This window comes from Ctenocephalides felis, unplaced genomic scaffold (genome assembly GCF_003426905.1).
Source record: "Ctenocephalides felis isolate EL2017-DRISC unplaced genomic scaffold, ASM342690v1 CF-g0.4_SCAFFOLD_01492, whole genome shotgun sequence".
NCBI lineage: Eukaryota > Metazoa > Arthropoda > Insecta > Siphonaptera > Pulicidae > Ctenocephalides > Ctenocephalides felis.
The window spans coordinates 8890945-8917415 of record NW_020537646.1 but is presented as its reverse complement, the minus strand read 5'-3'; the positions used below and the strand labels follow the sequence as shown (position 1 = coordinate 8917415).

The 26471-nt window shown below is 29.2% G+C and overlaps 2 protein-coding genes across 4 annotated transcripts; both read right to left on the bottom strand.

Moving 5' to 3' along the window:
• Positions 1-2081: 2081 nt before the first annotated feature.
• On the bottom strand, positions 2082-26449 carry LOC113370150 (sodium-dependent neutral amino acid transporter B(0)AT3-like). 3 transcript variants are annotated; one of them, XM_026610816.1, is made up of 14 exons: positions 19755-20785; positions 12651-12777; positions 11999-12104; positions 10328-10549; positions 10148-10258; positions 9540-9781; positions 7609-7762; positions 7264-7465; positions 6972-7131; positions 6593-6755; positions 5881-6081; positions 5217-5282; positions 4619-4676; positions 3235-3370 (listed from the first exon to the last, which is right to left on the bottom strand). In XM_026610816.1, exons 1-13 carry the CDS (start codon positions 20062-20064, stop codon positions 4638-4640), a joined length of 2103 nt encoding a protein of 700 aa, XP_026466601.1. In that variant the 5' UTR covers positions 20065-20785; the 3' UTR covers positions 3235-3370; positions 4619-4637. The 3 variants fall into 3 exon arrangements, with proteins under 3 accessions (XP_026466602.1, XP_026466600.1, XP_026466601.1); XM_026610817.1 differs by lacking the exons at positions 4619-4676; positions 5217-5282; positions 19755-20785 and adding an exon at positions 26109-26449 and having other exon boundaries at positions 2082-3370; XM_026610815.1 differs by lacking the exons at positions 4619-4676; positions 5217-5282 and having other exon boundaries at positions 2082-3370.
• Positions 21331-22674, bottom strand: LOC113370769 (ADP-ribosylation factor-like protein 6). Its single transcript, XM_026611459.1, has 4 exons — positions 22497-22674; positions 22225-22353; positions 21537-21665; positions 21331-21461 (listed from the first exon to the last, which is right to left on the bottom strand). Exons 1-4 carry the CDS (start codon positions 22672-22674, stop codon positions 21331-21333), a joined length of 567 nt encoding a protein of 188 aa, XP_026467244.1.
• Positions 26450-26471: the final 22 nt, after the last annotated feature.

The following is a 26471-nucleotide window of genomic DNA, read 5'->3' as shown; positions in this document are numbered from 1 at the left end:
AAGAGTCTATATTATTGTTTTTCAGTCGACATGACATCTTTTATAGTCACATGTCAACAATTACATATTGCAAGGGCTTCCAACACATTTTATATTATTTCGATTTCCTGTAAGAACTAGAGCTTTCTTTTATAGAAAAGGAAAGTGAGTGTAGAAAAGGCCATTAGCTTTAACGAAGACTTCTTTTAAAAACACCTCCGAGCAATTCTATTGAACAAATTTGCATAAAATATGAGGTTTAAATTAATTATATTAAATAATACTCTTGCTCTTACATGAAGAAATAATATTTTTGTATTATTTTGTACAGCAAACTACGGTAAACGTAAGGTTCAATTATTTATTGTCTGCATAAATAATATAATTTTACTTATTTAGTAGTACAATATTACCATTGTTCCTAGCTAGATGTTTAAATCAAAATGAAATTTATATATATGTATATATATATACGTATATATATAATATACATAAATCTTATATTTTTCACAAGAATATCTTGAAACCCAATACCTAATTTAATTACTTTTATTAAAAATAATTTAATACTCAGCCGGGCGCTACTTTTAACAATTACACCATCAAACGCTCTATGTCTTGTTAGATTAGAAAATATTTAACCATCATTATTAATAACTTTCTATTTTCAACAGATTTATTCTAATTAATTAAGAAGATTAAATTAAAGTCTAATCTTCTCAATTGTGTGTATATTTTAAGCTAAATTGAATTAATTTGAGTTACTCAGGCTTCTTTCTGATTTTGAAATTATTTTTGCCCGACGGAGCTACATAAATAATTTATTTCAGTTCACATTTAAAGAAAAGCTAAATAATTGTAAAATAATTAACCGTAGGCCGGCTCATACCACATACATTATCGCAATATTCGATTACAAACTTTATAAGAATATATAAAAGAATATGCTTTCAAAAATATTGATATTATGTGTAATAAAATTCTCATGAGTTACGTTAAATTTTCTTCGATTTGGATATTATCCTATATATTCATTTAAGTTTTACCATGTGTTAAAAACGATCGATGTATGAAATAACGGTATTTTGTGCAACATGTATGTGCAAATATATATAACTTGTAAACTTAAATCATTTTGTAAATTGCAGACTAAATGAAACTGTTTTGTTAAAATGTAATATAAAAGACAATCCGAAGCGTCCATTTCTCCATTTCCCATATAGTTTTATAAGCTATATGTTACATAGAAAGATTTATGTACTTATTTAAAATTAAAAAAAATAATTTAATTAAATTGCGCTATATTGTGTAAAATCGAAATTTAATAAAAACAAACACTGAATATCATTCAGATAACGACAGAATTTTAATTGAAATATTACAATATTATTGATCTTTATTTTTTCTATATTTCCGAACTATTACTATATTAGAATTCAGCCCTCTTCCTGGTCTAACCAGTGCAGGTTCAATGACAAAATAAAAATAGAGCAACAAACACAACGCTATCTTTATATTTATTATGATATTTGACAAAAAAAAGTATTGTTCAAATCTAATTATAAGTCTGACCAGCAGCTAGTTCTTACTAAGAGCACGATGAATATATAACAAATGTTAACTATAAATTAGACAGATAAAATAAAAATTATCAATTACTACGTTTAAAATTATTTAATGGTTTATTAACAGTATGATAAATAACATATATAAAATAGAATAATAATCACAGCACTAGAGTTAATACTTTTTAATGAATAGTGAACGCTTCGAAATGCACTTTACACAATTTTTATCATTCAAATTATATTTTGTATAACAACTATGCTATATAAATCTTCAAACTAATACAATGCGAATTGACAATATAAATTATTAAAGTTTAATTTTAAATTACTATTTGTATTGTGTTTGTATATTAGAAAAATATACATATAGTGCGATGTAGTTAATTGATCAAGGTAATGCTAATTAGATACAAAATTAATCATTTTATCGGCAAAATAATCAATTATTTTATATAATAATTAGTTTGGTTTCATAATTATCACAATCGGATGTTTATTAACAAAATATTACGATTAAATATTATTCAAATAAGATTAAATTTATTCAGTTTCTAGGAATTGTTAAGTATTCATGGTATATTGACTGTGTAATCTTCAAAGGATTAAATTTCAAACAAGACGGCGTGCACAGATAGTTATCTAAATTTTATTTAATTACTAAGCAATTCCTAAATCAGATCTATGTTTTCATTTATTATGTCATCGACAAACCGCTAAATCATTAACAACTAAATATTCCAGATTAAAATAATAGCGGTAAAATACATATATTATCATATCACAACTTTATTAGTTAATAAATACCTACGCTATGTTGGAAATGGTAAAGATATACGAGATGTTAATGAGAATTTATCAAGTATCTAATCGACTATAAAGACCGGAGAACAAAATCAGCGATAACGTTTAATAGCGACTAAGTGCAAGTAAATAAAACTATCACTATATAAATTACGTCAATTATCATATTATCTCTTGCTTTTACATGCAAATCATAATTTTTGCTTTTTCGACATCGACGGCCACAACATCAGTCGTAAACAATGAATATCATGTAATTGTGCTTTTATTGAACATCACCATATTATAACCGAAAATATCTCAGACATTTGTCATAATAACTAACTAATTAACTAATTACAATATAAACAATTAATTCTTTGTACTATTTTACATCTATTCGCATACCTTTCCCACTCTGCTAAGTTAAGCGCGCTTTGCACGGAACATGAGGTACTATTTTATTCGGCTCAAACGCATTCGCATGCATAAACTTACTAAACTTAAACTTAAACTTAAACCATTCACACGTTCACCATGTAGGTATATGCAATGTAAATATACGTACACACATATTTATCATACATATATACAAACATACACGCATGCACATACCTATACATGTGCAAAACATGTATATATGCCCAGGTGTATGTATACACATATTTATATATGCATACCGGCTATACATACATTCACACGCACACACACATATATACATACATATATATATATACACGTATATATATACACGTATATATTACATGTACAAATATAATATCAAGGTATACTTCTCAATAATGACTAAACAACATTCGACTCGAGAATGAGACTGATTGAACTCGGCGAGGATCTCGAAGGTGTTCTTCGAGTCTTCTTCAGAAATCCATGACTTCCATGCGAAAGCGCTTCGCGTCGGCGGGCGATAGGCGCGCGATCGAGTTGCGGTTCAGCATCGTAGGCGGCTCGTCGTCGTCGCTGTCCTGGCCGACGGGGCCGTCGGGCTGCGGCCGAGAAAAGTCATTCTCGTCATCGTCCTCTTCCTGCGAACCGATAGAATAGACAGAATTCGACGAAATTATTAGATACTCATTGTACAGACGTAACTGATTTTAGATTCGGATTTATATACAGGTAGCCCACAGGTAGTACTAGGACTAATCGTACTAGTACGACAAGGTTACGTTCAAAAAAATTAAATAAAACATGCCAGATATTATAGTTACTTAATAAAAATTTATATATTAATCATATTATATATAATAAGTTAATTAAATGATATTTTATCGAATGAAAAATGTCAAATACCTTTGTACCTTTGTACTGTTTGAAGTTTATTGAACTTTTTGTTTGTAGAATTCACTAATTTTAAATTAGATAAAGTTTGCTTTCATTAAATTTTACTAAATATATTATCTTTTTAGATTTTTGCTCAAATTCGAAGTGAAGTACTGTGTTATACGGGGGTTACCTGCATATTTATATATATTATTGAATCTGATATATTTTGCCGGACGATAAACTGATCCTGAGTTATAATGTATGAAATTGTTTTAAGAAAAACTGAATATGTATTGCAAAGTTATGATGTTAGTATTATACTGTCTTCAATAAGAATTCTCATTATACTATAAATATAAATACATTCATATATAAAAAAAATTACTGTACGCATGCATTAAGATTTATAAAAAAAATAATTAGGTACTATACATATGAGCTTGAATTAATAGTCTTATTTTATAGTAATTGTAGTGATATTAAAAGTGAAAATAAAAAATATAAAAATATAAATTAAAATTCTCATGATAGTAACGACAGAAAAAATTGCGTATTCAGTAATTTTCATGCATTCATAGCTCAAGAAAGTAGTCACTGCATTAATAAAAATGAATTAAACATTTTTCATTGTTAAAAAAAATTTGGTGTAATATAGTTCATTCATTGATTTTGATTTAATTTACAAATATGCGAATTGAATCCACCAATTTTAATTCGTACCAGTAAGAAACTAGAGTTCACAGAGAGCATGCTTTTAAAATCTCATTATTTGATAGAATTATAGAATTAAATAAATACAACACATACAACTATTATTCGACATGCAAAAAATTATAGGCGTTGCGAGTTGCACTAAAATTGAAATGAATCAAAATTAATAAAATCGCATGTGAAAGCATTCCAATTACACATACAAGGTTTCGCTATTCGTAAAAAAATAATCTGAATAAATGAGAAAAAACTAAAGAAGTACCATTATCAATTGACCGCAATCAAAAAATGTTATTTACCGTTGATATGATGTTAGTATTAGTGATTTCTCCTCCCCGACGAAGTAACTCCTTGGGCCTACAACTTCAACATGTGTAGTATTACGTCAATTCTCAGGATAATTTATTTTACACAAGATAAACCCCACAAAACAAATTAAATTTAGGAAAACTGAAAAGTCGTATTCAGTAAAGTTTATAGGAAATCAATAAATATTATATTTACATTTAGAATACAAGCAAGAATTACACGGTTTGGAAAAGATTATTCGATTGAACTATCAATGCTTTCTAATTATTCGCTGTAGTTAATGTAATCTATGACAATGTGCAAATTACGAATTATTAAACATATAAGTTCAATTAATCAATTCACCTAACATTAAATAGTATGAAAAAAAATTCCAAAAAATTGAAATAAACTTTTGTTTAAATATGTTAGTTTCTACATTTATTATTAGTAGTATTATTCCAATTTATGTTTTGTTCAATATCTACTTAATACAATGCGATATTTATTATATAGGTCAAAAATTGTATAATAATAACTCAATATTTTGTGTTTTTCAAATGGGGTTTATCTTTTGGCTTCGTTATTAACTTTTTCCAATTAACTTACATCAAAATCGCCTATAGTGAACCGTGTAATGTTCATATCCTGAGGTGTTAAATCTGGGCTTATAACCTTCAGAGCAGCATTGGAAAAATAACACATTACATGAAAATATTTGAATATAAAACATGTATAAAAATATTTTATGCTATGGATTTCTAATTGGTCATCCTTGTTTGTATAAAAAATGCGAAAAATGATCTATTTCTTTGGCGATATCTTTACGTTATGTCAATAAATTCGCGGAGAATTTGAATATTGCAAAAAGCAGTTACTTAGAAAACTAATTGTAAGTAACTATAAAAAATATTAGTTTTACAGTTGTGATTTATTGTTAGTCGGGTGGCAGGTTAGCAGGGACAAAACATGCGGGATTAAAATGAAATGTTAACAGCAAGTAAACAAATTGTCAGAAAATATTAAAAAGCCATAGAAATAGAAACAGTTATTTAAAAAGTAACATAGATGTGCTATGCTAACAGAACAGAATTGTAAGATATATTCGTATGATAACATTTCGGATTTGATAACATTTTGGCATTTAAACGCCTGTGCTCTGCTTCAAAAATTAAATAAACAACTTATAAGGTCTATCAATGACCATATAGTGCACATCAGTAACCCGGGACTAAGACATTTTAATTTCAAATATCAATCTCTTTAAACTTACATCATCTTCGTCGATCATCTCCTTCGTGGAGGCTGTTGTCTCGATCCTCCTGATCGATCCTTGATGGATGTCGACATCCAGTTTGAGACATTGACAACGTCGCATGAAGAAGACGACCGGCATCGGCAGGACACCAGCGCATATCATGCAGACAGCTATCGACATCACCCAGCCAGGATACGAAGTCGGAACCACCGCACCCTGGGAAAAATTAGGCCAAAATTAATATTCAGGAACTGAATTTATGGTAATTCAATAGTAATAAAAATATATGTACGATACATGATATAATCAACGACTAACTAATAAAATATCTCAAGAAAGCGCAACAATAATTTGCACTAAAAATAAATTATCGGATTGTGATTGCACGATTTAAGCTTTGCTTACAAAAGACATGGTATATTGATTATTTATTTATCGCTATAAATACTAAAAGCACGTCAAGTTTATCTCTGTTAGATTTCAATCATATGATTTTATGTGAACCATCGAGAACATTAGTTTAAATACTAGTGCCACAGGATATTTGGCAAACTGTGGATCGTCTAAATATTTGAAAGACATGAGTTTTGACAGGTGTTACTTGTTTATGGAAGCTATAGAACTTCAAACCAGAATATATACTTCTGATTAAAATACATCATTTACCGCTGAACTGAAATGTTTCAATATATCGTAAAATTATTTATATATTTATATTGATATTTACCAGTTCCGCGCTCCATGCTTGATACTTTGGATTTTCGATAATCATAAAGACTATACTCGATACCAAGATGACCGTCATTATAACCGGACCAATATATCGCCAAGTGATTTGCCAATACATTCCAGGCCGATACCCTGTCATTTCATATATATCATTTGTGAACCTAGAAATAATATTACGATAGTGACATCAATAAAATTTTAAACTTTATCACACTATGTAAATATAAATCAATTATTGCAAAATTTATTTAAATCGATATTTTTGAGAAGTAATATCTTTTAAATAAGCTATAGTCGAAGAATACTTTTGTTTTACTGTAGTAGCTGGTTTATGATATTAATATATTGTAATATATTTTAATTTTATCTATGCTTACTTCTCATGGCCGTATACATATATGACAGAAATCATTTCCAACAAAGCCACCACGACAAGTCCTATAGTTCCCGCAAAAGAATCGAACATTTTCAGCCAATATTCACCTGCGCCGGTCGTAAATATTAAACCGACCAGAAAGCAGAAAACGCAAACCACACCTGTTGAATAATAATAATCATTAAATTGCTACAATATAATAATAAATAATCTAATAAACAAATTAACAATCGATTTGAAATAATTACTTAGACTATTGATTAATGTAAATTTTTTAATAAAAAAAATTATACCTGTTACATAAGGTTTTCGTATCCTCTTGAAAATTTCGATATCGAAAATTGTACAAAGCATTCCTTCTAAAATACCAATTTGTGAACCCAATCCCAAAGATAACAACATCATGAAAAAAATCACAGCCCAGAATGGCGCTCCGGGTAATTCGACAATTGCTTGAGTGAAGACTATGAACGCCAGGCCCGTGCCTTCTGCAGCCTGAAAAATAAGAGATTAATTCAAATTAGGATTGATGGTTAAGGGTTTCAAGCTGAACAGAGATTTATTGAACAGTAAGTGTTTCCTTTAATACATTCGATTTTGTTTATCTGATTTTCTATCTGAAATTTAAAATTACATACATTGTCCAGCTGAGTGGCGAGACTGCATTCTTCCAAGTCCCAAGCCTTCGTTTCATTGCCTCGCGCCAGTGCGTTTGCCATTCCCGCCTCATATTCGGCCTGACTGACATTTCGAGACGGGAGGATATCATGGGCAAAAAGAATGCCCTTATTTCTAAAATCAACAAATCATTATAAACAAAATTTTACTTTCTCATTACAAGCATCATTTATTTTCATTTTGACTAAGACCATGCGCATTCAGATTGATAAAGTATAGATTATCGTTTTTCTCCTGCATCTTGTATTTTTTTGTTTTTTATTATGAATATGTTATGTAACACAATTTTGACTGAAAAAACTCTCGAAGTCGCCGAGAAATCATGTTTAATTTTTTTATTCCACTCGTTGCGCAATACATACACATCTCGCCAAGTTTTGAGTTATATTATGAAATATATGCCTTTAAAAATAGATTGTCCTATGGTATGAAAAGATTGATTACATATGATTGTAGAAGAATATTACTCAGCTAAGAAAATTTAAATTTAATAAAATGTGTAAATTTGTTTATTTAAAGAAAATAAGTTTTTTAACTTCCCGTAGGGTAAGTTATAGTAATCGCAAAAAAATCAAAAATGAAAATTTTTATATATCTTTACGTTTCAGAGGTTTCTGAATATTTTGGCATACCTTAGAAAAAATGGATGTATGTGTGTGTGTGTGTGTGTGTGTGTATGAATGTATGTATGTATGTATGTATGTATGTATGTATGTATGTATGTATGTATGTATGTACGTGTGTGTATGTATGTGCGGATACAAATTTTCGTCGACGATTTCGCGAACACGGATCAACCGATTTGAATAATTCAAAAAACATTCGATCCGTATTGATAAGGAGACGTGCTGATTAGTTTTTGGCGAAGGCAGGTCTAGCCGTTCCGAAGATACGGGGCAAAAAGTGCCGAAAACGGTAACTCAGTTTTTAAGAGAACGGAGCGTTCGATTTGAATAATTCAAAAAACATTTCACTTGTATTGACAAGATGAAGAATCGATAAAATTTTCATAAAGGTAGGTCTAGCGGTTTCGGAGATATGGAGGAAAAAGTAAAAAAATGAGTCATTTGGCGGTCAAAAATGATCATTAGACATATGCACATCAAATTATCAGATATTTTATAGAGATTTTAACAATAAGTATAAATTTTGTTTGCATTCCTATGGGTTCCGTACCAATATTTATTCGTTAGACGGCGACGCGGCGCTTACGCGCTTTGACATTTTGTCTTTATGCAGTTAAAGCAGTACGATTGCTTTGAAAAAAGATCTTCCAAAATATGCCAAAATAAAGAGAATATTATTTTTTCCAAAAAAAAATTAAAAAAAAAAAAAAGAATTAGATTTAATTAATTTTGATTTAAGTAATTTTTTGTTTAATTTATAGTTTCTCAAAAATCTTATTTTTTTGAAGTAAATTTGTTTTAAAAATGTCAATCGTTTTTAAAAAAATAGTAATTTTTGGTACGGGAAGTTCCAGCAATTTGCCTTAAGGCACGATGCCTTAATTGCCTTAAGACAGAATTCCACTTACAGCTAGTTGATTTTAAAATGTGGTGCAGGACAGTAAAAAAGATAAGAGTAAGGCTAAGGCAGAAATCAAATAGCACTTCATCATTCTTTTGAGACAGATCATTTAATTAATTATTATAATTTCAAGTTCGGTCTATAATTATATTGATATGGCGTTGCTTGCTGAATTTTGTGTGTTTTATTCAAAATTAGACCGTAATAATATTAGATGTAATACCTCTTGTTCTAGTAATTGATTAAAGAATACTGCATCATATTTAAAATTCTATATTTCACTAAATTAAGATGACCTACTATTTAAATGTGCGTGCCAGCATTGTATTATATCTTATGTCCTATCAATAGAATCAATACTCACACATCGATACACCTGTCGACATTCGTCATCGCTTTGAAACCGAGGATGGCGAAAATGACGAGGCTGGCGTAGATCGCCGTCAGAGCGTTGCAGACGGAAACCAATATGACGTCCCGCACGCAATTGTTCTTCGGCGTGTTGTAGCTGCCGAAGGCGATCAGCGAACCGAAAGCAAGGCCGAACGAATAGAACACTTGCGTGGCAGCATCCAGCCACACGGTGGGATCCAACAACTTTTCCACCTTAAACGAACATCATACTCAATTATGTATATAATAAAAATACATGCATTTTCAATTGCATGTTTAATTTAAATTCAATCATTCAATCAATTTCAAAATGGTAATAAACATTTTAATACTGGCCAATTTTTATCTTTCACTATACTTATATTATATTAGCTAAGAATATCTGAATAACATAAGAATACAAATAATATTACAAGTATAATGAGATTAGAGTTCATCAAGAAATGCATTAAAATCTGCTTCACTAACTTAAACAATGAACTGTTGAAAATGGCATTAAATTGAACAAGATGCCAATAAATAAAAACATAAATCATAAAACTAATAAACATAACATTAAGTAACACATTAACACCTTACCTTAGGTGTATACATGTGTATAAGACCAGCACTAGCTCCTTTTAGAGTAACTGCGCGTATGAAGAAAATTGTTAACACTACATATGGAAACAATGAAGTAAAATACACCACCTGAAAAAAAAAACAAAAATAAATATTTAAATAAATCATCAATAGATTTTCAAAAATGATTCCGCTTACCTTTCCAGAGCTCTGTATACCCTTCATGACGATGAAGAAGACCACCGTCCATGAAAGCAGCAAGCATAGAACGATCCACCACTTGATGCCGCCGCTGTCGTCCATGGAGGGCGCGGCGTCCAGCGTCGTCCGGTACCAGAAGTACGCAGTTTCCGAAGATCGCGCGCACTCCGCGACGTCCGTGCCGTTTATTTGCGGACACGACGACCACGGCAATGGAGACTGGCAACGGAAACAAATACATATTCATCATACAAAACACATTTGAAAAATAATAGCAAATTTAAAATTTATCGAGCCGGAGAAATAATCTCACTAAATGAAAATTGAAAAGTCAATTGCAAATAAACAATTAAATTTCAATATTAAATTATATATAAGGTCCGCCAAATTACTTTGTTCTTAGGTTAGATTAAGCAGCCCTTCTGTGTACTCTGCAATCTTTGCATTTCACTTTCAAATAAAATAAGTGAAAATATTTAGTGATTTTTTAATAGAATTTTCAAACAAAAAGAAAATTGGCAAAATATTCAGTAGATTTTTAAAGGAATTTTTCAAAAAAAGCTAGTTGGCGGACCCTATATATATATATATATATATATATATATATATATGTATACATTCCTGCTCCCTACGTAATATTTCGTTGTGTATATTCTACATACTATAATAAACTTATAGAAAAGGCTTTGAACTATTTCCAATTGGCTGCAGAAATCGTAGACGTCGATACACTATTAATATTACCGTTAAAAATAAATCACTTTATTACATTTATCACTATCAAGCAGTAAATTAATAATCTAAATAATTAATAATCTAAATAGTCTATTTAAGTAATTAATAGTCTAAATTTCTGAACTAATGTGATTGACAAAGGTCGTAAATTTTTCGCTTCAATATTTTCAATATTTCTGATAAATATGAATGATATAAAAGCTAAAAATCTGTATATTAAATTGTTTATTTATAACACTTTATGAATAAAAGTGTAATTAAGTGATTGACGTATAAAAATTATAAGTTGGTACAGCTTATTGATTTTCTGGTGGTTTTATTGCTGCTGTGATATTAATTGACTCTGACAAAGACCACTCTCGCAATAATATTAGATGGTATATTAGCACTTTGCTTGATTTTTATTATCTTGATTATTATTATATTAAAGACTATGCACACACACGCACACATTTAGACCTAAATTTGGTTTAAAAGATGATCAATTAGTACTTTAGTAGTTTGTTTTTCCCTATTTCATCATTAAATTTTACAAAATAAGATACATACTAATTAGCATTACCTACAGTATAAAATGTATTAACATTTATATAACTGTCACAAAGGGTTACTGAATTAATTAAAATTATTCTATTCTATAATAAAATAATAATTTTTTTTTGACAGAAACGCCACAACATTGTAACTAAAATTTGTGATTAACGTTTAATTTGTCTTTTATCGGTATATGTAATAATTATCCAAATATAGTTTTTCTGCGTATTTTTATTACAAAGGTTGAAAGAATGATTGCACATAAGGCCGCAGAGGCGTAAATTTGTAAGCAAACACGTAAACGATTATCGGGGTCTTAATTATCGTCTTAAAATAGAAGTATTAGACTAATGGAAAAGTATTCTGTTTAAAATAAGTCTATTAAGAATTTAAACTCACCTGAAAACTATTAAACAAATAGTAAAAGCACCATGTTATGATAACGTTGTAGTACAATGCAACGAACAATGTAACAATACAGCTGGCAATGCCGATTCCACCCAACCTAGATTACAAAAAATCGTAATGGTAATTATAACGATAAAATAACCATAATATTATTCAATGCTAAATATGAATTAATCATTAAAACAATAATAAATCTATTTATAAGCACTCAAGGTTAATTTGCTATTTGGTAAATATTAGGCAATTATTTTCACTGCATCATATATACAATATTTTTTTATATAATTTACATGTTATTTTAATTAAACTTGATATTTTTTATAATTAGCACTAAGAAATGTGTTTGCAATAAAATCATGCGTCAAGTCAAGACAATTTTTGTTTAACCTTATTATTAGTAGTGAACGGGCTGTCTAATATTCAGAAATACTACAATTTGAGCAGAAATCCTCAATAGTTATTTTAGTTACTTATTAATCTAGTTCATAAGATAGATTCGGACCCGAAAATCAGCGAAATTAAATTTCGTATGTTGTTAAATTATTCAAGCTTCTATAAAATTATTTACAAATTCTTGTATTTTATGCAATATAACAAGATATTCTATATGCATGTTGCTAGACATTTTATTCCTTCAACTTACCAGGGGTGTATTGTATTCCAGACTCCGAGAGACCCCAGCCTCATTTTCTGGCCTATGCCCAGTTCTATTAAAAATAGAGGAATGCCCTCTAATATTAACATTATCATAAAGGGTATGAGAAACGCACCTGAAAAAAAAAATAATGATTTTCAATTTAACATAAATATGATTTTTTTAGCCTATGTTAAGTGAAAGTGTCATATGCACAAATAAAACATTCTGATATTTTTAAAATACCTAAATCATTATTCATGAATTTATGTCTTTGAGTCTATTTTTGAATCTGGAAGTTTGCCAATAAGCAAAAAAATAAATTTTCCTAGAGATGGACATGCTCGAGGCGAAATGCCGAATGTTGTTTGAATGGAATAGATATCGACCAGGATATGTTACAATGTTGATGATTGATTATTTTTATTTTGACAAATTATTTCAAACTAGAAGCAAGTATTATAAAAGCCCAAGAACGATATTAACTTCTTGCTTTAGTCATCTATAAACAGTGAAAATATACAGAAAATGTAGAAAAGATGTTAAAAAAGACAATATTTTGCAGAAACTCGAGTTTTAACATCATTAGACAAAATAATTATTTAAATGAAACTAAGAAAATATATGAAAATACAAAGCTTTATTGAAGCATCATTGAACAGCTTTTATTCTAATCATAAAACTAAAAATACTTTAAGGAACCATCAAATTTTATTGCAACTAATAAACACGAAGATGATTCATATATCATATTAGTAATGAGAAATCTAAAATAAATTACGTCACCAATTCAAATCTGCCCTACTGCCCTAAGGTCAAATAGCGTAATTGACCCATGAAATAATAAAAACCAATTACATTTTTATTCTACTATTATTATTTCTATCAAAATTTGTTTCTTCAAATACAAGATTTAATTAACGTCTGTATTTATTATATAAGCATTTATTATTTCACTAATTAGAATTATTTTAATATTGCAGAATTTTAATTAGTAGTCGCATGTTGAAAAAGAGTTTAAATTAATAATTCACGCTTCAGCTCCACCCAAGATTATATAGCTAACGTTAAATTATTTGATTATTATAATTCGCTTGTATTAATTTATATATATATATATATATGTATATATATATATATATATATATATATCAGGGATAGGAATTTACTCGAATTCTGTATGAAAATATTTTACTCGAAATATTATAAATTTGAAATTCACCATTACGAAACGTCTGGCAAATCACATCAAGTATTTGATTTCAGATTATTTACTATTTCCAAATTCACATTATTAGCAATTTAATTTAACAATAAAACTACCATCTCTAGAGTATGGAATGGTAAAGAAATTCATTGTCGTTTCAAGACAATTTGTTAGACTCATTTCTACGTCGGAATACTGTAGGGTTGTTTTATATATGTTTGTAAAAGTAATAAGGGAACAACCAGTACTGCTGAATTAACCAGCAAGAGAGTAAATTCTCATAAATAGAGAATATACACATAGGATATATACACGAATTTACTTGTTCGATGTTGAAAAGTTCTACGAATACTAAGGGAAAGTCTTGAGCACACTAAAATGGGTGTCATGGTTAAATTTCATGTTGGAGATTTTTTTTGTTCTTAGAACAAGGTACTTAAACACTTTTAAGTACATAAACAACGAAAACCTGCAAGAAGAACCTAATAAGCGTTTATAGTCCTAATGTTCTGCATTGCTAATAAATTACATGTACTTATTACTTTATGTATACTTGAATAATCATAAAATAAAATATAAATTATGTTTTAATGTGAGATAGCTAAAATTATTGCACATTCTTATGATTTTTAAATTATATACAACATATATACAGTATTTAAAATTCAGTTTATAAAAAATATAGTTCTCCATAAAAATAGGTTCAGAGACAGTTCGATCTATAAATTTTATATAACATAAATAAATATATATTCCGGCATACTTGTAAGAAAATGTTAGTAGAACTCGACAACTTTATCTTGCAAATTAATGAAACCTACAATAATAAGACGACCTTAAACTTCAACCGAGTAAAATATTGCAGTAGGCAAATATTTGACCTCGTCAAGCTGGACAATTATAAGTGAGTTTATTAAGATTTTAGACCAGAGATCTACATCATCATATGATGTTGGCGTTGCCAAGCAAATTCACAACATTTTGCCTTCTTTGTATAAACGATTTAGTTGGTTTTCAGTTAATTGTGGTAGTATAGCAACTATTACAATTACGATAAAGAAAAATAAGAAAATAGTATTTATAAGAAAGTCCGCTTACTAATGATTGTTCAGACTACTCTGCAATATATATATTTTTTATTTATAGTACTTTTCAATACATGTTTCAACACATTTAAGGATGAATTACGAATGCCCGAAAATATTCATTATTCATAAAGCTATAAATTTTAACAAAACGTAACGCCATATGTATCCAAAATTGATATGCATTTAAGCTTTTATCTACACAATTATTTCGCATTATTTAAAAATGTTTTCCATTTTAACGATTAGATTATTTATTAGAAGATAATCCATATTATATCGTTGATAAATAATGGTAATACAAAATAAATTAATTTTGATAAATAATTTTTATTAAAGAAACAGATATTGCTATTATTATATTCATCATCTAGCACTGAACTAATATGATGAAAAATTTACTGAATTTGCATTTCAACTTCAAATATTTCTGGAGACCGGTTTGAAAACAATTTTTATGGAAACCTTAAACTTATATGAAAGGGTTGTCAACGAACCCTTTCTGTATTTGTTGATTGTTCCGGTTTGCGAAAATAATCCTCTGTAAAAATTGCTTTAGTGCACACACACACACATATATATATATATATATATATATATATATGTATAAGTATATATAATACACGTATGTGTTTATATTAGTATTTTATTTATATATCTACCAACGAATCGTTAAATCTTTCATTAGGATGTTTGGAAAGTTGTGAGTAAATTTTACTTGAATTGGTTACATTTATCATACCAATTAGTTATTTTAAGTAATTTTACTTAAGATGGCCTATGCAGTCTGTTCTGATATTTACTATTATTTATTTCAATATGAATTTCCAGTTGGATGTTGAAAGTTGAATTTTTTGTTGTCAACTTCTATCTAAATCAAATAATTTTAATAAATAATACAACAATGAGAGCATCTCGAATTTACTTCTGTTCTCTGAACTGCCTTGCATCATTAATAAAGTTATGATTTTCGTCTATATATAAATCACATGACCTCGGTAAATGTCAATTGCATATGAGTGCACCTCAATAAAACTAGTAGATATAAATATTTTTGAATGAAAAACCCTATAATTAACCCTGCTAAGATGTATCCCATCAATTATTCACAAAAATCGATTATACACAATTAATTCTTGGGGTAGTATTAAAAAATACCAAAAATATTTTATATTTGTTTATTCATTATTATATTTTAATAAAAACGATGCTGATGAGATAAAGAATATTTTTTACAATTTGACTTCAAACAGTAATCACTTTGGAATTGATTATTTTTTTACTATAGTTAGAAGAAATTTACTAGTCCAATTAAATAGAAGTTTATGCATTTATAACTTGAAGACGGTTGTTCAGGTATTTCCTATTTGAACAAATCTTATGTGTAAAATATTAAAAATAAATTAAAAATATTTGAAATGTTTTAAATCATACAGTGCTACCGATAGAATTGACTAGTATGTGATGTAATACTATAATAAATAAATATATATTATTTATAGCTCTAATATAATAATAATTAACTTCCCGTAGGGTAAGTTATAGTAATCGCAAAAAAATCGAAAATGAAAATTTTTATATATCTTTACGTTTCAGAGGTTTCTGAACATTTTGGCATACCTTAGAAAAAATGGAGTGTGTGTGTGTGTGTGTGTGTGTGTGTGTGTGCGTGTGTGTATGTATGTGCGGATACAAATTTTCGTCGACGATTTCGGGAACACGGATCAACCGATTTGAATAATTCAAAAAACATTCGATTCGTATTGATAAGGAGACGTGCTGATTAGTTTTTGGCAAAGGCAGGTCTAGCCGTTCCGGAGATACGGAGCAAAAAGTGCCGAAAACGATAACTCAGTTTTTAAGAGAACGGAGCGTCCGATTTTAATAATTGGTAAGGTATTGTAATAAGGTAAAGAATTGATCAAATTTTCATAAAGGCAGGTCTAGCGGTTTCAAAGATCTAACGAAAAAAGTAGAAAAAAATGCCATTTGGCGGTCAAAAATGATCATTAGACATATGCACATCAAATTTTCAGATATTTTATAGAGATTTTAACAATAAGTATAAATTTTGTTTATTTTCCTATGGGTTCCGTATCAATGTTTACCCGTTAGACAGCGACGCCGCGCTTACGCGCTTTATATTTTGTCTCTATACAGTTAAAGCAGCACGATTGCTTTGAAAAACAAGTTCAGATCTTCCAGAATATGTCAAAATAAAGAAAAAATTTTTTTTGTCAAAAAAAAAAATTAAAAAAAAATTTTTTTTTTTTTTTTTAAATTTAAAAAAAATTTTTTTTTCAAAGAAAAGTAATTTTTTGTCCAATTTATAGTTTCTCAAAAATTTTATTTTTTCGAAGTAAATTTTTTCAAAAATGTTAATCGTTTTAAAAAAAATAATAATTTTTGGTACGGGAAGTTCCAGCAATTTGCCTTAAGGCACGATGCCCTAATTGCCTTAAGACAGAATTCCACTTACAGCTAGTTATATTTCCATCAATAAATAATAATATATATATATATATATATATATATATATATTTTTTATCACTTCAGATATTCTTCAAGGGCATCTACAGCAATGTATGATAAAAAAGTTTAGTTTTTGTTTTTAAATTTTTTGTTATTTCATTTATATTTTTTTTACTTACTTTATTCTGATTGTTACATATAAATTTAATAAAAAAAATATATAATTTTTATATTCTGGTCAATTATGAAAATGTTTCGAAAAATCTATGTCAACTGTGAAATCAACTTATATTTAATTTCTAACTAGTAAATTTCCAAGCATTTTGAAAATACTACTCACAACTATTTAAAACTAGATGCTTTACATTGTGCTCTGTTTATAACTTTTGAAGCCAAATTAAAAAATGTGAAATAAAAAAAATTGCTTATGATTAAATATACCGATGAAATAGTGAACTTAAGGTTTCGAGAAAAATAGATTTACATACTTTGGGCATGTAACATTCGAGAACTAATCATTAAACTCTCATCAATAAAATGAGAACTCTCATTATCCCAAAAAATTATTTATATATGGTTTATTTATTAATATTTGATATATTCTCTCATTCAATGACCGCATTATATCTTCTTCGTTGCCAAAAGTTGCGTTAGGAAGAAAATGATGAAACTTTATCGATTTCTGTCTGGAGACACGGTATAAACTCATGTTATATTAAAACTATCTTGTTCTGAAACAACATAAGAAACAACCTAGAATCGGATTAGAATCGTGTATCCTTTCGGTTTGGGGATTCAAATTATAATACTTTAAGATATATATATATATATATATATATATATATATATATATATATATATATATATTGATAGTCAAGGATTCAATCAGGCATAAAACTGCATACTATTAAAAGAAAAAAAGAAATATGAAATGATACTGCTGACGTCTTTTGAGAATTCAAATCAATAAAATGACAAAAGTACAAGCATTACGTAATCCTTCTGAAAGAGTATTGTTATATACAAAGATTTCAGTTATGATAAATAAAATTAAAAATATTGCATAATTAAGTTCATCACGCCAGTTTTTCGCAAAAAAAATATGTTTATAAAAATGCACAGTCGAAATTGTGTTTCATTAAGATGAGAAAAAAAGTTTATAGCTTTTGAATTCAATTGTTATAATTTCGTTTATTATACAGATCTTTTGCAGGAAATAAGACACCAAAACAATTCTCCATTCAGTTCGATTCAAATTGTAACAAACACGATTTTCATAATGCAAGATCAAAATGTTGTTGCTTTTTTTTGGAAGGAAATCATATTTTTTAGTAAATTGACACTTTGAAACAAATGTTTAAAATTTTTGATACGAATTTAGGCCAAAATTACTTTAGTTATAAAATATGTAAATATTTGTAAATGAATAAATTTCATGGATACAATACAGATATGTGCACAATATTATTTTATATATATCAAAATCCTTCTAAGAGTACTTCCCCACTATTTTAAAACCAGTTGCTTTTCAATATCGTCGCAATCTCAAGGGCAAACCTGAATTGAATAGGCCGAATTATGAAATTATGAATTTGTTTACATCATCAATCGGACCCATTAAATTTCACACGGGGCACATTTCTTGGATATCGACTGTTGAGATGTGCATTTGCAAAACAACAATGAACAATCATTACAAACGATAATTGAATTTTTAACACCTGGATATGGAAATTTAAAATTCTCTTTGAAAGAGAGGCAGCATTGTTTCAAAAGATAAATAATCGCAAAACAATACTAGACGAAAAATAGCAGACATGTTAGTTGATGTTTTTTTTTATTATTTATTGTTATAACATGAATGAAATCGTTTCATTATCGTCTTACTACACATTCGGAGCAAAAAAAAAACTGGCTGCGAATAATTTCATATAGAAACATAATGTGAATATAAGATAGTATTGATGTATCAACACTTACTATGGTTCAATAATATCTAATATTTATAGTCATTAGTAAACAGTTTAAAGTTGTTGGTATTATATATAGAGATATAACTAACAAACAGTAAGATAAACGATTGTCTAAAATTGGAGTAACTAACAACTAGAAATAACGACAATCCAATCGAGGAAATAACTGAAGAATGATTCTTATGACGTATCTAGTTCTGATTCAAAAATTTCCTCTGTATACATGAATATTTTTAGTACTGTGCATACATATGTACATATATAAACAGATGTACCGACTTGAGGAATTGTACCAATACAAAGGAAGGACGTGTAGCGCACGCGCTTTTCCGCCAGCCGATGGATAACATATGTGGTCGTGTCGTGTCGTACTCACCACCTCCGTTTTGTTGACACAAATAGGGAAATCTCCAAATGTTGCCCAAGCCGACCGAGTAACCGATAATGGATAGAAAAAATTGCAATTTTCCACTCCATGCCGCTCGGTCGGGATCGCCGCCGGGCAGATCTTGAACTTCGCCGACGGAACCGCCTCGCACGGGACTAAGGACGATCGTCACCCCATGCGAACCGTCGCCTCGTGCACGCGTGTTCAGCGGCGCCAATTCGTGCACGGAACCCTGCACCTTCGAACCACCATCGATTTTCAACGTTATATCGCCCGGTATGTAACGTTCCTGTTGCATTATTTCTTCGTCGATTTATAAACTATCAAACACGAACAACAGCAATTCAAAATCATTCACTTCGAATAGATATAGACTGAACAATAAAATGATTCGAACGATCGAATAATATTCGATTGGATTGAATTCACCACATTCGACAATACAATATTACAATATTACAATAACGATACACTCAATACGATAAAACGCACTTAATTTTATGTCACCTGAATCAAAAATTAATAATTTCAATAAATAATAACAATCACAAATACGAATTACACATTTATATATGTTATCAATCTTATACAGTTCTTATTAGAATCTGTCAATAATTGAAACCGTATCGGGTATTAGAATTAACAATTGCTTAATAGGAAGTTATATTATCGCCGTATTGGTGCGAGCACGTCCATTGAATATCTGCCGTGTTCTGGGCGCGTACTATAACATTTGGCTACGTTATGTAAGTTTTATTGATTTCTGTACTTCTTGTCGGATGACGCGCGGATCGTACTATATACATTTGCGATAGACACAACACTGCGCTCTCCTGCGTTCGGTTGGCACAGGCGCTAGGACTGACAACGACAACGACAACGACACCGAACACTTCGGAATCGGAAGACTGCCATCGGAACGTTCAATGATTCAACCACCCGATTCAGTAAACCATTCGAACGGCAACGACTGAAACAATCCACCTATGATGACTATTTGACCAAACGATGAAACTATTTTCATTTGGGTCTGACGATGTCCGTTGCCGTACGCATTTTACGTTACGACATCAAGTTATTTTGGAAACGTGCAGATGACGCATTACATTGATATGTATCATGTAAACTCCTGACCACTGTAATTGCTTCGAATTCATTTCTAGAAAACGTTTCTGTCAATTGTAAATCAATGCGTGAGCAAAATTTAAAATGAGCGATCAAGTTTAAAATAATCGTTTAGCAAAATAAATCACTATCCTACCCATTTTTCTTCCATTTAAATCCTTCTCTAGATGGAAGCACTAATTTACGCCTGCAGGAGTGTACATATATATATATATATATATATATATATAAATGATGTATATCATTAGCCTGGTTATTATATTGACGATTATTTAATTAATAGTTTTTATTACAGAATACAAATATATTATATAATCATTATCCTTTATTATTCTTAAGTTATATATACATAAATGAAGCGCATCATTATCTATGTTTATGTATTTTAGAATAAAAATGTAATTGAGCTGGTTTCTACAGTTTATACAAGTATTATTGTTTATTGTTTGGGCAAACAATCACTAATTTGTTGAGTTAACCATTCAACTCCATTTTGGAGACCTTCGCCTGTTAATGCGTTTGATGAACTAATATGCCATGGCTTGTCTTTTATAGCCTCCAATCCTAAACCTGTACAATAATCAATTATTAATATTTGTTATATACACTTTTTTGTTTATTTTACACATAAAACTATTAATTTACCTGAAGCTATTTTTACGCTCGATAAAGCATCGGCGTAATCCATTTTATTCGCAAAAAACAATATTGGTAATTTTCTATTACATATATCCGGATGTTGTAGAAGCAAATCTAACTCATCTTTAACGACAACTGTAACATATATGTATTGTCTGATATTATTCATATTTAAAATTAAATTTTCTATTTATATATAGATTTCTAATGGAAGAACTTATTAGTGCAAATCGAACACACACTGATAATTGGACATGATATTACTTATCTATACAATTTCCGCTTCAAAGGGCTTTTCAATAATAGTAATTTATCGCAGTCAACGCAGAAATAAATTGGTCTTCCCTAAATTAGTAAAATAATTAATTATATGTAATATCATTTGAAACTAGGTGTAAGTGGCTTTTTGTTATAAAGCGACTTAAACAATAACAATTGAGATTTAACAACTTTTCAAATTGATTACCGCGTTGATTGATTATATCAATTTTTATCCCGTAGACACACACATACATAATTTTTCCAATTCGGTGTCAAACGTTTCGGAATGACATGAAACGACGAGAAATCATAAAGTAAGCAAATTTTGCGGCAGAAGCTTCATTTTCTTAGGGTAAGTGATTACTTTAACCAATTTCGAAAAGTTTGAATTTCAATAAATATGTAAAAATATTTTATAAACTACAGATTTTACCTAAACGTAGTATATCGCTAGAATCTACAACAAATATAATTCCTTGGCACTTTTTGTAGTAATGTTCCCACAATGATCGGTATCTACCTTGTCCAGACATATCAAAAGCGGTGAACTCCACATTGTTAGCTAAAAATTTAAATAATTAATGCATATAATTGTTATTATAGTATAAAACTTAATATCACTTGTTCATTATCTTCCAATTCCAGAAACAAAAATTAGATCAAATAATCTTATGGACTTCTAATGTAGTATCTTTAAATATTTACTTTGAAATTTCTCCACACTAAATCCGACAGTAGGCACAACGTTCATGGTGCGCTGCTCCTGCGTTTTGAATTTATTAATTAGAGTACTTTTTCCGCTATTATTAAGTCCTATAACTAAAACAGTAACTTCCGATTTGCGCAAACCTAAAATGTCAGCAAGCCGATCAAATAGACCCATGTTGCAGATTCGATAGTGCAACTATTCAAAACCTGGAAAAAAATACTTTGAAATTTATTGTAACTTCAAATCATTATGTCGTATCAACAATCTTAAGTGCTGCAATATGCTTATTCTTACCTATTCCATAGCATCAAAACTATATGGCACAAATATTGAATTGTTGAAGCACATTTTCTTTTCAAGTAAATTCATTGTTTTCATGCTCATGTTATAAAAAATATGAGGTTGTGATTTGTTGTGAAAAATGAGCTTTGACTAATCAATATGGTTGTCAAGCACATTACGCAGCAAACTTATATATAAACCACTAATAGCGACATTGAAATTAAATGAATTTAAGAAAATGCTAAAATACATTTAATTCAATAATTTTGATTCACAAAAACTTAATTTATAACAGTTACAGGTACAAATTAAAAATATAGAAAATGTAGTACGTTAATATATATAATTAGCTGTATTTTTATAAGATTTTGAATTATCTGTACCTACCAACATAAGAAAAAACATATATAATACAAAAATATTAATTATAATCAATATATATATATATATATATTATTTTTTCATCTATTACATAGATAGCATATAATAAACACAGTAATAAAGACAGTGCCATATAATAAACACTTTTCAAAGAGTATTGTGAGTGTAAACATGTATTAGAATATAAAGTTAAATATACAAGTTACAATGTAAAACCCAAGATATATATATATATATATATATATATATATATATATGTATATGTGTGTGTGTGTGTGTGTGAATTTATAACAGAAATACATACCGTAATCTTTCATGTTTTGTCCTCATTTATGTAAGTTGTTTCATAAATTTCATATTTATGAGTGCTAAAATTGATATTAATACTAATTATAAATTGGCTAAGAAAATCGAAATTACCAGCAGTTTCAGATAATATTGAAATTATTATTAAGAATAGAAAGTATCTGAAAAGAATTTGTCCAAAAACATATTGTCAATATTATTTGGTTTGTTCTTGATCAACAAGTTACGAAAATTTTGTTTAGCTCGTTTGCGAAATTATTAATATAGCAGTAAAAAATATCTAGATACATCAAACGTATATATTTTATATTTCGGCCTTGGCATAAAATAAATAATCTCTATATCAATGATAAATTAGAGCTGCATTTGTCATGAAATATATAAAAAAAAAATCAAAAAATTATAATGATAAGTTTTCAATTAAAGTTCTGACGCAAATTTTCATTAAATTATACTAATAGCAAATAAGACAGGAAATAATAATAAAACGATCTATTCCTGATGAATCTTCATTCTGTTAATTTATATGTACTGCAAAAGTGAACAATTTATAAGCTCCCAGGCACACATTGATTCGAGCACCGACTCGGTCTGGGCCAGAATTGATTGCGATGATCACAAGAAAGCGAATCAGGTATTATAACTGACATCGATGCAGAAGGATTTCTCATTTTTAACTCACTCTAATTATGTATAAGTGGCCTTTTGCCCTATATGTAATATTAATAATCGACATAATTAATCAATATGAATTAAGATTTAGCTGTTTAAATAAAATTTGCAATTGTTTATTTCGAAAATTGCATTAATACGCGTTTGAATGAATTTTCCCTCCAAACTTCAATGAATTTTTATAACTCAGCAATTTTTCATAGGCCTATATTTTTATATAATTAACAATATTTTAAGACAATCTACAACGTTTTTAGATATTCTAGAACATTTACAGGCAATCTACAACATTTTCAAAAAATCTACCGCCTTTCCAAGAGCGTTATTAATTTAATTTAACACTACAATGCTGCAATCAATACATCAATAAAGATCTTTACAAATACAATATTGCAGAATGTAATGAATTTATTATGTCTATAACAAATATGTGATATTTAAAATTTCAATTATTTTTATCATTTTTTACTTTTTAAAAATTAATCAGGAGTTATGGCGACGTATTTACCAAATACAGCGAAGATATGCAAAACTGGGATGGCGATGTACATGTAGCGGAATGTACCATGACACAGAAGCTCATTCTGCACAATGTAGTATTTGGCAAAGGTCAGTTAATCATTTTTAACTTGATGTTGTGTTGAAACAATCTAGCACTTTTCTACTTATTGTAAAGAAATGGGTTCGCCGATCGTCGCGCAAACCTAATCAACTCTTGTATTCGCTCGAGTTTCCCTTTTGAAGAAAACATCGACAAAAAGTCAAATTTTAGCTCACATATACACACGCTTGCGCACACAAATGCATTTTCTAAATTTGGTCACAAACGATTTAAAATGACTTGAAAACATCGAGAAACCCTAAAATTAGCAAGTTTTAGAAGTTACTTTAAGTTACTTACTTGTACCTATATAATATTAAAATATTATTTAGGTAAATACTTCATGAGTGTTAAGTTTGTCAGATTAATATTAAAAAACTTTAAGACTATTAAAATACATAATTGATAATGATGGTACATAGCAAGGAAGCCCCAGAATTCGAGAATGGTCTACCAAGTTATCTCGAAACCGAAACCAGTTGCTCTGCTCGTACGACAAACTCATGGGACGAATGCAGCAAGAATTATCAGGACGACCTGATCGAACCATGGCTGGCACCAATCGAGTACTATTTTCAAACGCTCAGCAAACAAGAATCGGCCGATTTTTCGGGAATCTCATCGTTAGTATATAAACTTTCTAGCTGATTTTAATTTAAATCCTTATTCGATAACTCTAAAGTAATCTAAATGTCTAGTTCAATTTAACCCTTTCTCTACGAGAAAGTTTCTGTGTGTACGTGTGTCGCCTAAAGACAACACTGAACGTGACGACTTCTGCTTCAAGATTTATCACTGCGTTAACTCGCAATTCTTGCAAATTCTAATTTGTTGTTGCGGATTTTGGTTCATTGCGTTTTCATTGAAAAATCTTGATATATATATATATATATATATATATATATATATATAAGAAATACTTAGGCCGTTTGCTGGCTTGTACATCAGTGTCACTGCTGCGATAAACATTTTCGTACCGAAAGGGTTAACTACTCGACAAATAAGTAATAAAAATTGAATACTAAATTACTATTGTTAAATTTTTCAACCTATGTGTGCAGTTTGTCAGGAGTTCCTTTTGCTTAGTTATTCAGATATGCTGCAAAAACTTAACGATGATCCACTTCAAATGCTTAATATCCTATTGACGAAAAGCAACCGCCACTGGCTTGGAAATAGTAATTGGTTTGAAAGCATCAAAAATTCTTATCCTGCGTTAAAAATCGATAACTACTTGGAAAATAAAACAAATGATAAAAATCAACATGCGACTTATTACGAAAATAACGGTATGTATATTTTTTCTAAATCTTATCTTGTAAAGGAAACCTACGTTTTTTATACCAGATTTCGCTAATCTACCTACTTCAAGAGTGAAAGAACCGAAGAACTTTCGGTGTCAGCATCTAAATGCGGAAGTTCCGGAATTTCATCCCAAAGTAAGTGGTGCTACTACAGCAAGTGCAACGACAATATTTCTCAGAGCTCAACGCATGCTTGTAAACAAATCGCTGCTACTAGTTCTTTATTGAATCTCTCCGAAAATAGATCACAACTCAATTCAAATCATAAGACTGTGCCTGTGCAGTCCATCGTGAGAGATTCGAAATATCCTTCTGAATTATTTTCTTATCGAGTTTTGTCTAATTCGAGATCAGATCGGCAACTATCGTCATTAGGAACCCGAAAATTCAACGAGGTACGAGAAACTGAACAACTGTTTATTCAA

Coding starts and splice junctions, on each gene's coding strand:
- LOC113370150 (XM_026610815.1), bottom strand. CDS start 20,064: ATGCAACAGGAACGTTACATACCGGGCGATATAACGTTGAAAATCGAT. Junction 10,550..11,998: donor ATTTGTTTAATAGTTTTCAG/GTGAGTTTAAAT, acceptor TTCCGTTGCCAG/TCTCCATTGCCGTGGTCGTC. Junction 6,082..6,592: donor AAGCATGGAGCGCGGAACTG/GTAAATATCAAT, acceptor AATTTTTCCCAG/GGTGCGGTGGTTCCGACTTC.
- LOC113370769 (XM_026611459.1), bottom strand. CDS start 22,674: ATGGGTCTATTTGATCGGCTTGCTGACATTTTAGGTTTGCGCAAATCG. Junction 21,666..22,224: donor TAGCGATATACTACGTTTAG/GTAAAATCTGTA, acceptor TATATGTTACAG/TTGTCGTTAAAGATGAGTTA. Junction 21,462..21,536: donor GAGCGTAAAAATAGCTTCAG/GTAAATTAATAG, acceptor ATTATTGTACAG/GTTTAGGATTGGAGGCTATA.